This window comes from Mustela putorius, unplaced genomic scaffold (assembly GCF_011764305.1).
Source record: "Mustela putorius furo isolate JIRA1106 unplaced genomic scaffold, ASM1176430v1.1 tig00003875_pilon_pilon_pilon, whole genome shotgun sequence".
Classification (NCBI taxonomy): domain Eukaryota; kingdom Metazoa; phylum Chordata; class Mammalia; order Carnivora; family Mustelidae; genus Mustela; species Mustela putorius.
In genome coordinates this window covers 137,706-151,053 of record NW_025422026.1, presented here as the reverse complement: position 1 = coordinate 151,053, position 13,348 = coordinate 137,706, and the positions used below count along the sequence as shown (strand labels likewise).

At 43.1% G+C, this 13,348-nt stretch overlaps 1 protein-coding gene across 20 annotated transcripts in view; it reads right to left on the bottom strand.

Annotated features, from left to right (window-relative positions):
• Positions 1-13,348, bottom strand: part of LOC123388103 (conserved oligomeric Golgi complex subunit 2-like) — a 31,700-nt gene that overhangs the window by 4,295 nt on the left and 14,057 nt on the right. For 2 of the 20 annotated variants that reach the window (XR_006602643.1, XM_045067199.1), the window contains exon 1: positions 1,622-2,026. Coding sequence is in view for 9 of the 20 variants with exons in the window: in XM_045067199.1 (XP_044923134.1) it covers positions 1,622-1,987 (366 nt within the window). In the remaining 11 variants the exon portion in view is untranslated. The other 18 variants (XR_006602645.1, XM_045067201.1, XR_006602647.1 and 15 more) reach the window with 17 other exon arrangements.

Here is a 13,348-nt window from a genome sequence, read left to right as displayed (position 1 = left end):
TATTTATTTATTTGTTTGTTTGTTTGTTTGTTTTTAAAGCACCTAAAAGAGAAGTATGAACTATACACTACAGAGAAAAGAATCAAGTAAACCTTAAAAATGCACTTCGTCCTTCCTCCTCCCCACTCAGTATGCTTTCTAAACAGGAGGTAAGTAACAACGGCACGAAAATCTAGGTCCCAGGATTTGGGAATACTGCTCCAACCCTGGGGGACACAGAGACTGAGGGACAGAGATTGGCCTGAAGCTAAAACATCACACACACTCATCTGCTTCCCTTCTGAGCTTAAAAACGAAATACTGTATCTACAGACAACAGCTCTGTACCATCTTCACCCTGGCCTTATCCTCTACCATCTCCAGAACAGCGAAAGGGCTGAGATGGAAAATGACGGAAGAAAACACATCTTATTTTGCTTTAGTATTTTTTTTTTTTTTTGGTGAGGCTGAGTTGCAGGAGGTGAATGACAAGCATACAAACTTAAAATACAAACGTGGCCACAGTTCATTTAATGACACGGAAACGTAAAGTACTTCCCTAATTTAGCATATTAGATTCAGTTCAATGTAAAGGGCATAAATTAAATAACTAAAATATTTTCATTTAGTGACAAAGAATAATGTGATCTTTTTCACCCCCACAGAGAGAGCTATGAACTATAATAGGATATGTACAAAGAACTGACAGATCATTTACTTTTAGTAGTCCTAATGAAGCTGAGAAGATTACTGAAATTAATCCTTAAATTTCACTTCTATCACTGGGATACTGTCCCGTTTTAAAACTGGAAGCCTTTCATCCTGAAGTCATGATGGGTAGCTTTATACTTACCAGACAGAAAGAACACTCGCACTGGCAGGTGACTGGAAGAAAGCCCTCAAACGCTGAGACTGGCTTCATGACTTCTGTCAGCCTGAACTAGATGAAACCGATGCTCTCTAAATGGGAAGCTGCTTATTGCTGGCGGCCTCACACGGTGCAGCCCATACTCCGGCCGCTCAGAGGCAGGATACACTGACTCCCTGTATTTAACTGTATCCTCATAGGTCAAGAACACTGGGTAACCAAGTTCCAGACTTAAAGGTACTACCCCCGCTAACTCGCCCTTAAAAGCCCTTTATCTTTGAATATTCCCTCCCTCCCACCTTCCTAGCCTGGCAAACTCCCCCATGGTCTTCAAGACTTAGGCCACATCAATTCTGTGAAGATGCCTCCCCTCACGGACTTTCCCTGCGCACAGAGCTGTCTTCCAACTCCTCCAGTGGTCACGGGCGCCTTAGTGGGGTCACGCTTTTTGGCAACTTCATTAACGTATAACTTATGGAAATGGAAATTGACCTGAAAATGTTCTGATCTGTACCTTCTTCCTAGGCAAGTCCCTCACCCCTACTAAATTAAGATGATCCCTGAGCTATGGCATCACTGGAAGAGACCAGAGCACATGCCTGATTCCTGCCATGCTGATGGGCACCAAGCGGGACCAACCTTTTCTTACAACCAGAAGAGCAGGAACTAGGAGCATCTTCAAGGAAGAGCCCTGAGCTCTCTCGCACCCAGTCAAGAAACGAAGCCAGATTAGATGCTCTGTGTTTGCGGAATGAGGTGCATGGGGGCACAAACCTCATCCATGTACGGTTTCACCAGTAGTTGACCGACTAACGCCTCTGCATCCCGTGTCTTGTCAATTGTAGCGTAAGTCTGGAGGCAGTGCCGTATGATGTCCACATTGGAAGTCTGAAGCCCTTCTAGCAGCAGGCCTCCCAGGGACTGCTGCAGCATGGCCGTAATGTGGGCTATACGCTGCAAGAACAGAGAGACCAGGAAAGAAGGTCCAGGCACAACAGTTTCTAAAAGCTCAAATATATGTGTATAATTTATATACATATGTGTTATATATATGAAGCGAGCCTCTAATTCTACCAGAATATATGTAAGATTAAAATCCCAACATTTCCTAGAGAATAACAATGAATCTCTTTTCCCCATGATTGCTTTCTTTCTTTCTTTCTTTAAAGGTTTTTATTTATTTATTTGTCGAGAGAGAGCACAAGCACACAAGGAGGCACAGGCAGAAAGAGAAGCAGGCTTCCTGCCAAGCAAGGAGCCCAGAGGCAGTGGCTTAACTGACTGAGCCACTGAGGCATCCCCTCCCTATGATTTCTTTGAAAGTAAGTCGGCTTCATCAAAGTGAAGTTTAGACAATTACTGAACGACAAAAAGTTATTTGCCTCTTAAGCTACGGAGTAAATCTGACAAACGTGCATTTAAACCCAGTCAAGGGCTTTGGATAAATGAACTCTGACTACATCATATGATGTGTCAAGTTACATGAAATTCAGAATTAATTTTACTTGCATAGTTTGGAGACTACGCTTGTGTCTATACACAAAATCTATCTAGTGTGACATAATGGAAGCAGGGTCCCAAGCAGGAGACACTGAAAAAAAAAAATTCAAAGCTAGCTTCAAAATCCTGTAGAGTAGCAATTATCAGGGGGCAATGCTAGGTCAAACCAAAATCATCCAGGAAATTCGCAAACAGCAAATTGAAAATCGAAACCAACACTTACTTGTCTTACTTTGTCCAGAAGGTCTTACTTTGCTCTGAACAGCATGAAACTGTAACTGGTTAAATTCTGTGGCAATTCTCTCCAAAATCTGTCTAGTCCAGAGAGGGCTAGTAGAGACAATTAGAGAAGTGTAATTCCCAAAGTTAAAACCTGCCACCCCCACCGCCCCCCATGCCTTACAGCGCTCAGGCACCTGCACCTGCACGCCATCAATTTTCAGGACAAACTGTCTGTGCAGCAGGCCCCAGGTGCGAGGGGTGAGTAACGGGAAGGTCGTAGAAGCCACCGACACAGCCTGGCCCGGGCCACAGGGCCCAGGCAAGGGGATGGAGCTATTTTAGGTCAGTGTGGTTACAACTGCATGTTTCCATCACGTTCCTCGGGCTCTCCCATTCATGCCCTTCTTCTCCCTTCTTCTCCCATTCTCTAACCCCCTCCTCTCTCTTGCCCTGTCCTACCGTTCATACCCGAATCCCCCTCTTCTTCTCCACCTGCCTCATTCTCCCTCCCAAGTACCTCCCCAGTACCAACTACTGCTGTCTCCTCAATCAGCTAAAACTGACCGCCTAGCAGCAACCTTGGAAATCGCTTAGAGCAGCGGACTCCAAGTTTACATTTACCCAACGGCAGAAAGAGCAAGCTCGGTGCTCCGGGAGCTTGTGAGAAATCACTCACAGTGCATCTGCCATCAAGTGGACTGGATACGCTTCCCTCTTGCCCCCCACATTAGAAAGTGTCAACACCATTCAAAAGGAAGCCGAACAGTGAAAGAAAAAAAAAAAACCACAACAAAGGCCCCAAAGCCCCTGCTGGGCTCTATGAGGCATCCCACATCTGAGGATGGGCAGTCAGGTAGTGAGTAAACACACTGTAAGGAAACCCAAAATGTCTGGAGATCTGCCACGGTGTGCCCCGTCCCAGAGCATCAGAACTGGTGTGGAGGGAAGGCAAGCGCTCTGCACGACCAATCCCAACCTCTACTGACTGATCCCATGCGCATTTCCTATTTATCCTTATCTCCGCATTTCTGGGCCTGGCAGAGCATGATGGATTTACCGTGCGCTGACTGCTGCTCTGGCTTTCCTGACTCTAGAGCTCAGAGCTGCTCTTCTGGAGAAAAAAGTCCTCCAAGGTAATTCTGAGCAAGAAAGCGCACAATGTCTGTTTATCAAGGACAGTGTTGCAAAGGGACAGGATTGTAGACACAGAGCTCACTGAGGTGTTTCTATCCGAGGAGCACAGCAGCAACAGCAAAGACGGGAAGAACACTGGAGGGCCAGCTCCCCAGGGGCCGAACGTGGACATGGCTGGAGGGGCTGCAGGCGCTGCCAAGGGCCGCAGCGAAGCAGAGCCGCTGGAGACACACGGGCTGCAGAAGGGCCGCATACAGACTGTCTGCTAAGTGTGGACGAACGGAGGCAGAAGCACGAGTGCAATGGGCTAGAGACACAAGCACAGTGGAGGCTGACCACTTAGTTGAATGCCTTGATGTGAAAGGGGGCAGAGACCTAGGACCAGAGAATCGCTTCCTTTGGGATGTGTCCGTTCTTAATCTCCATCATGAGACATGTGGAGCATATGGCCTCTCAAGTGCCTTCCAAATCTAAAACCTTAATTCCTAAAATTTAGAAAACTAACTCTGCCTGCAGGGGGAGGGACTGTTACCCTCACACAACAGAGCACGCAGAGCACCAGGCGACCTTGACGCAGGCAGCCCAGCTGGTATGTGCAGGACCAGCCCGGGCTACTCCCACTGCACCACTGTGCGTCTCATGGTGCTGACAGGACCTAACTACTCATTTTTTGAGTCACTCATCTACCCTGGCTGATTGAAAATTCACACCAGGAAGGGAACAAGACAATAACAGTATAACAAAGAGAGCCATCATCTTTTTCCTATTTCATAAGATTTTTCTTTCCTGTTTGTAAATTTCAACTGGATGTGTCCTATACTGTTTCATAATAATATAATGCTGGTGTAAAATACATCAATGGTAATACTCTGGGCATGTCTAGGAAAAAAAATGAGATGGAGAAAAACCAAGATGAATGGTAGGTATGCCTTAAAGATCAACAGGACTTTGCTAGTCCTCAGGGAAGGTGATTCCAAATATACTTTTCCACTGCAAGCATAATGACGTGTTGGAACTGTGGTCTATAACCAAAGGGTTTATAGGAACGTGTTATAGATTTCAGCATTTCCTGCTCTCCACTCTCCTGGAGCTACATTCTAGCCACAAACCTGGATTTTCTTCCTGTTCAGAAATGAATTCTAACTAAGCTGTCCCCGCCTAATTAGACTGGATGTGAAATATTAATTTATGCGCTACTTAGTTAAAAAAAAAATGCTTACCTGCTTGCTTCTAGTGCAGAGGTTTCTTTAGAACTTTGTGAATTTAAGATTTTTTCAATCTTTTCAACTGATCAAATAACTTGTATAAGCCTCAACACACACATCTATAAAAATAAAAATTAAGCAAACAAAAAATGTCACCATCTTTACTCTTAATCATCTTTATTTCCCATGCTAAATGCAGGAAAATATAAGACCAAAAGTTAACTTCAAATATATAGGGCATGCTATATTTTGAATATTTCTATGAAACACAGAATTATCAAGAATACAAATCTTAGTTCTAGAATAAGCATACTTCCATATTCTATTGCAAGTTTATAGAGAAAAAAAAAAAACCCTAGACTTTGCTTTCTCATATTCTATACTCTTATTTCTTCTTTTACCCATCCTGAATCTTTCTATGGGCTTTCTTTCCTATTTTTTAAAAAAGATTTGTTTATTTGAGAGAGAGAGAGACTGCATGTGCGCGTGCAGGGGAGGGGCAGAGGGAGAGAGAGAATATCTAGCAGACATCCTGCTGAGCACAGAGCTCAATGCGGGGCTCAATCTCATGACCCTGAGATCATGACCTGAGCCAAAATCAAGAGTCGGACGTTTAACCAACTGAGCCACCAGGCGCCCCTCCATTTGTTTTCTTATGGCCCTTTATTCATGTTTTAACTTTGGCTTCCGATCGTACTGACCCTCTCAGTTTACATGTGCATATACCTATATGCCCAAGCACCAAATCATTAAAGACCTTTTACACTACAAATATTATCAAAGAGGTTGAGGGACATTATGAAAACTCTCATCCTTAAAGAACAAAAAAATACAAAGTCATCCATTCAATAAATAGTTACTGAACACCCCTGGGAGCTCGACGTTCATTCCGACAGGGGGTGGGGGAGGAGGGGGACACGAGAAAATAAAGCAAGAAATACACCCTGCTCTCATAAAGCTTACTGTTTTGTCTGGAAGCGCATGACAAGCATTCTTTGGACAAAAGTTGTGAGGAGATCCAGAGGCGAATTAAACAGAAGGTCCCTCAAACAGGCTTTCTCCCCACTGAGATTTTAACAAATATGCTAATAATACACATAGAAAACATTGTACAGAGCAGCAGGCGAGAGTCAGAAGCCCAGACTCCCAATGCCCGCTGTGCCCCTACATCGTTAGGATCATGAATGACATCGTGGGCACTTTAAACTGGAGATAGCACTAAGGGGCACACTCCCAGGGTGAGCCCTCAGATGTACAGAGCCGTTGCCTGTCTCACACACCTGAAACTAAGCCAACACCGCATGCTAACTACTGGGAATCAAAAAAATTAAAGTGAACACCAGAACATAAAGAACACAGGATCAGAAAATAACAACAAACCTACGGCAGAATCCTGAGTTTGCTTTGGAAAGCCCACTTCTCCCCTAGTCTCTAATATAGGCCTATTTTCTTTACAGGGCCACTGACAATTTATACAGTCATTAACTGTCAAGCGCTGCACCGACAACAGTTATCACTGTTTCTTGTTCTGGAAAAATTGGGTGATCTTGAGTTCGTGTGGGTACCTCTAATATTCTGTCTTATTATTTCAGGTAGATAACGTGACATAATGCATAAAATGCACATGCGTGAGAGCTTTGAAAAAAAGCTGAATAGTGCTGACAAGTTCGCGGAGACAAGAGGAGAGGGCTTCAACTGGCATGCAGCATAAGAAATCTACTGGAGGGTACCTTTTTCTTCCTTATGTCCTCTTGTTTACACATTCATTCATCTACTGCCCGAATTCCTTCACTGACAGATGACCTGAGACTCTTTAAAAGAATAATAAAGAAAACGGGGCACCTGGGTGGCTCAGTGGGTTAAAGCCTCTGCCTTCGGCTCTGGTCATGATCCCAGGGTCCTGGGATTGAGCCCCGCATCGGGCTCTCTGCTCAGCAGGGAGTCTGCTTCCTCCTCTCCCTCTGCCTCCTTCTCTGCCTACTTGTGATCTCTGTCAAATAAATAAATAAAATCTTAAAAAAAAAAAGAATAATAAAGAAAACGTATTACAGACATTGTTTTGTCACATTATCAAGTTCCTACATCTCATTCAATTCCACAGAACTTAATACCTGTGCACCAGTACTATGCAGATATTGACAAAAAAAAAAAAAAAACCAACATGATATACCAGACACAGTTACTGTTGAGGGGACTCATGATCTGGGGGCATAATGACATGAAGGCAGGGTCGCATGGCCAGAAGAAGAATGACACATATACAGTGAAAGTTATGGGGATGAGGGGGCTTAGAATGGAGAACAGATAATATGAAGCAAAGTACAGGAGAGTCTGGAAATGTGATGGGGCTCGAATCGGACTCTGAAAGCCATGTGTACACAGCTGCTGAGGTGGGGAGGGGATGGGGAGCAGATGTAAGTGCAGACACACTCAGGGGCAGGGTCAGACAGGCACACAGCCATGTGCACTGCAGGCTTCCTTCTGGAGAGAAGCAGAAATAGGAATGGAGGGCCAACTTCACTGAGATGAGGTCTTTAGATTCTGCATATTTTGGAGAATGAGAGAATGTCAAAGCACTGATGCATGATGATGAAATGTGGGTATGGAAATACCAGGAATCAAGAATGAAGAACAGAAGACCAGAAAAAGGCAGAGCGCAGAGGTGGAGAAACATGTCCAGAAGCTAATGAATAAAGAGATAATTAGGAATTAGGGCCAAAACAAAGGTTAACAGAAACAACTAGAATGAAGTAGGCATATCACAAAAATTCCACAGGAAGGTGAATTAATTCACTCCATCAACATTATGAAACACCTCCTGGACATCAGTATTGTGGCAGCCCACAGGGATACAATGAAGACAGATATAGTTGTAACCCTCAGTGGTCAGAGAATCTCACAGAACAGCTTCAGAGTTGGGACCAGAAAGGCAGGTCAGGTCTGTGGCTGAGCAGGACCAAAGTGGCCATAAAGACAGGCCATGGAAAAGGGAGGGGATATGGTGATGGCAGGGGGTGAGGTGGGACAGGAGCCTGTGTGAGTAGAGCAAATCTGCCTCCAGGGAGGGGGTTTGAGAGAAGAGTGGGAGGCCAAAGGAAGGCTAGGCTTGGGAAACAACGCCACTATGAGGCCCTGGGAGGAAGAGGCACACCAAGGAGGCAGTGGGAGAGCCCCACAGCGGCTGGTGTGGAATCCAACAGCGGACCACAAAAATCCCTTCCATTCCAAGGAAAAGTACCTTTAACAAGATTTTGTAAAATTCAAATGAGACATAAACCATGGAAAGTATTGGCTACCTCAAGGCACAACTCAAGATTTTTACCTCTTTCACGAACTCTTTCCTGCCTGCCCCTCCCCTAGGCTTCTCAGCACTGATATTTCTGTTACTCTGCATTTTTCTTGGTTCTAACCATGTACTGTGTCTTCCCTTAAATTATGTTCTCCTTATATTCTCTCTAGGATGCAGGCACTGTCTTAGGGGAGGGATGCACGAGGCCACTCAAGCTAGAGGAGACACACAAGGAAGGATGGGACCCTGATGCCAGGGTTCATTCCAAGACCCTGAAATCAAGACCTCAACCGAAGGCAGACGCTTAACTGACTGAGCCACCCAGGTGCCCTAGCTTTCTCTTTAAAATATAAACTATAAACTATAAACTAAACTTTAAAATATAAAATATAAACTATAAACTAAAATATAAACTTTAAAATATAAATATAAACTGGCTGGTTCAGTGGGTTAAGGCCTCTGTCTTTAGCTCAGGTCATGATCCCAGGGTTATGGGTTCAAGCCCCGCATTGGGCTTTCTGCTCAGCAGGGAGCCTGCTTCCCTGTCTCTCTCTCTGCCTGCCTCTCTGCCTACCTGTGTTCTCCGTCTGTCAAATAAATAAATATTTTTTTAAAAAATAAAATATCAATTACTTTTTAAAGAAACTGACATATAATGGACACATGTTAGTTTCAGGCGCACAACATAAAAATTCCATATTTTTATCTGTTGTGAAATGATCACCCTAAGACTAGTTAACATCCATCACCAAACATACACATTTTTTTCTTGTGCTAAGAACTCTTAAGCTTTAGCAACTTTAAATATATAATAATATAGGGCACCTGGGTAGCTCAATGAGTTAAGGCCTCTGCCTTCAGCTCAGGTCATGATTCCAGGGTTCTGGGATCGAGCCCCACATCAGGCTCTCTCCTCAGCAGGGAGCCTGTTTCCTCCTCTCTCTCTGCCTGCCTCTCTTCCTACTTGTGATCTCTGTCAAATAAATAAATAAAATCTTAAAAAAATATATATTATATATATATAATATACTATGCAGCATCAAAAGAAATGAAATCTTGCCATGTGCAATGATGTGGATGGAACTAGAGGGTATGCTGAGTGAAATAATCAGAGAAAGACAATTATCATACAATCTCCCTGATATGGGGAATTTGAGAGGCAAAGTGGGGGGTGTGGGGGTAGGGAAGGAAAAAAAATGAAACAAGATTGGATTGGGAGGGGGGCACCTGGGTGGCTCAGTGGGTTAAAGCCTCTGCCTTGGGCTCAGGTCATGATCCCAGGGTCCTGGGATCGAGCCCCGCATCGGGCTTTCTGCTCAGCGGGGAGCCTGCTTCCTCCTCTCTCTCTGCCTACTTGTGATCTCTGTCTGTCCAATAAATAAATAAAATCTTAAAAAAAAAAGATGGATTGGGAGGGAGATAAACCATAAGAGACTCTTAATCTCACAAAACAAACTGAGGGTTGCTGGGGGGAGGGGTGTAGGAAGAGGGTGGTGGGGTTGTGGTGGACATTGGGGAAGGTATGTACTATGGTGAGTGCTGGGAAGTGTGTAAGCCTGACAATTCACAGACCTGTAACCCTGGGGCTAATAATACATATTTCTAATAAAAAATAATAAAATAAATATACAATAATACACAGTATTATTTACTACAGTCACTATGATGTACATTACATCCCCAGGGCTTATCTTATTAACTGGAAGTTTATACCACTGGACCCCTTCATCTATTTCCTCCACAACCTCGCCTCTGGCAACCACCAATCTGTTCTCTATGACTTCATTTTGTTTTGTTTTTTTAGATTCCATATGTGAGGGAGATCATACAGTATTTCTCTTTCTCTGTCTGACTTATTTCACTCAGCACAATATCCTCAAGGTCCATCCATGTTGTTGCAAATGGCAAGACTTCCTTCTTTTTATGGTTGAGTAATATTCCATCGTATACACACATTTTCTTTATCCATTCACCCCGTTGGTGGACACTTTAGTTATTTCCAAGTCTTGGTTGTTGTAAATACTGTGATACTCACTACCGTGAGTGTGAGTCTTGCTGGCCGCTAGAGCCAGGTGATCTAGAGGTATACCCTGGGTAGCAACTGCAAACCTCGGGGCATCATACGAGCATTCAAGCTGCTTTCCAGGAGATACCAGAAAGCAGAAGTGAGGCAGAGGGACAGCGCAAAGATGGTACCCATCAGCTCCATCTTTGGAGAATACCTTACTAGGCTCCTAGATCCATGTTAAATTAGATGCCTGCCCCTCAGGGCTTTAAGATAAGCAAATGAGCCTCTTTCACAGAAATCTGAATGCATTTCAGTCTGCTGCTTCTGTGTTGAGTTCCAGGGTGGGTCAGTCTACTCACGCAACTGCTTTAAGAACTGTTTCTCAGTTTGCTATAGCCTTGTGGGTTTCATGGGTGCAAGCTCTGATGGCTTTCAAAGCTGGATGTTTGGGGGTCTTGTCTCTTAGATGTACGTCTTGAAAGTTGGGGTGCCAGAAGTGGGGCTCAAACCCTTTGCTCCTCAAGGAGAAGCCTGGGGTTGTGAGTACCCTCCCAATCCCAGGTCGCTGTACCAGGGGTGGGGTTTATGGCAAGACTGATTCTTACTTCAACATAGGTTTTTTTTCCTTACTCACCTAATGTGTAGGAGTCACTCAGCTAGTTGTAGGGTTTTTTCCACAGGAAATTTTTCCATATGGAGCTATAGATTCAGTGTGTATTTCATAGAAGAGATGAGTTCAAGATCCTTTTATGCCACCATCTTGAATGGAAACCCTAGACCTTATCTATGTATATGTGTACACACACACACACACACACACACACACAAATATTCATGCTCTTCTAAACTATTTCCCATCTAGGGGCACCTGGGTGGCTCAGTGGGTTAAGCCTCTGCCTTTGGCTCAGGTCATATCTCAGGGTCCTGAGATTAAGCCTCACATCAGGCTCTCTGCTCAGCTGGGAGCCTACTTTCCCCCCTCTCTCTGCTTGTCTCTCTGCCTCCTTGTGACCTCTCTCTCTCTGTCAAATAAATAAATAAAATCTTAAAAAAATAATAAAAAAATAAAAAGTTAAAACCCATTCTATTAAAAAAATTTCCCATCTAAAAATATAACTTGAATGTCTTTACGTAAAATACATACATTTCTATTAATATTTTATGTGCATGCTGAGTGTCCCATTGAACAGATGTTCCAAATCTTTCATAACCTATTTCCAAGTATTGTTCTCACAGGATTAGCTATCCTGTGTTTCCCCTTTATAATACTGTGATACCCCGGTAGGCTTATATGCTTAGAGGCAATAAATTACTATCTACTTCCCCTGTGACTCTGCTACTCCATGACCTGTTTAGTCAGCAAGAATCAGATGTGATGATTCCCAAACTAGTTAAGGATACCTACACTTACTTCGTAATTATATAGCTTCATTAAACACTATGTAAGCCAAAAAAATATGACTGCAAAAAAAAAATCACTGTTCTTTTGAAAACTAACACAGCTACTTTGGAAAGATTTGATACAAAGAAATCAATAAGAAAATTTTTGCTAAGTTAGGTATGGGTGAGATGACCACATACCAGGTAGGGAGGGAGTGATCACAGGATTCTCACTCAATTCAGTTAAAGAAACTGAAACTGAATGCAAAAAAAGACAACATAGAAAGCTTTTTAAAAAAAGATTCTTTTTATTTATTTGAGACACAGACAGACAGTATGAGCAGGGAAAGGGGCAATGGGAGAAGGAGATTCCCTGCTGAACAGGGAGCCCAATGCGGGACTCCATCCCAGGACCTCGAGGTCATGACCTGAACCGAAGGTAGATGCCTAACCTATTGAGCGACCCAAGTGCTGTGATAACTCAGAAATCTAATCTGCAGGCCAGTTTCCAGAGAAAAGACCTGGCACTGTTTCAATGGAGAATAAATGTACATATATTTTTTCCAAATAAAATACTAAAAACTGTATGTACCATTCCCTAAGAGTACTTGTTTAAACTGACTTTCTTAGTTAATCAACCAAAGACTGACCCTGCTAGTGTCGGAGAGAAGGACTTCATACCAAACCGTAATTTCACAGTCATCTACAGAAAGTCACCTGCTTCTTACACTGGTGACCAAATTAGCCTGGACCTTTCTCTCCTGAGACCATCTCAGACCTTACATCATAGTTATGTAGTACATCACAGGAGGGGGTCTCGGTTCATAATCCTGGCCATCCTACTCACCAACTGTATACCTTTAGGTCGATCACTTTCCCTGCCTCAGTTACACATTGTTGAAGTTCTTGAACTTCATGATGGCATTCTAAATTGTATAACTGGGGTGCCTATGTGGCTCAGTTGGTTAAGCATCTGCCTTTGGCTCAGGTCATGATCCCAGTCTCTTGGGTTTGAGTTCCTCATCAGGAGCTCTGCTGAGCAAGGAGCCTGCTTCTCCCTCTGTCCCTTCCTCCTGCTCCCGCACTCTCTCACTCTCAAATAAAATCTTAAATAAATAAATAAATAATATAACTTAGCCTCAGTGAACAAATGCTATTAGGTAATATTAGTACTCAACTTACCATTTATACATTTGTTCTCAGATAAACAAAAGTTGCATAACACATGACTAAATAACTCGGAACATCTGTGAATACTGGGTTAGGCAGCGTTTGCTGTGAAAAGCAAACCCAAACTCACAGTGCCATAATAGAGACCCATTTCACTTAACCAAGAATGGTTTTACTACTTTAGGAATGGTTTTACTTTATAGTGTAGATTTCCCAAGTATTCAAAAAGAAAGTATTTACAACCCATACATTTACAGTCAACTGATTTTTCACAAGGATGCCAAGACCATTTAATGGGGGGAAAACAGTCTTTTCGAGTGCCTACTACTGGGACAAGTGAATATCTACATGCAAAAGAATGAACTTGGAAGAGCAACTTCACACATACACAAAAATATAACTCAAAATGGATCAAAGATTTAAATGTAAGAGTAAAAACTGTAACACTCAGAGAAAACAGGTGAAAATCTGTATGACTTTGGATCGGACAAAGCTTTCTTAGACATGATACACAAAGCAATAAGAAATATTAGATAAGCTGAACTTGATCAAAATAAAAACTTTCGTGTGTCAAAGGACACTACAGAGAATGT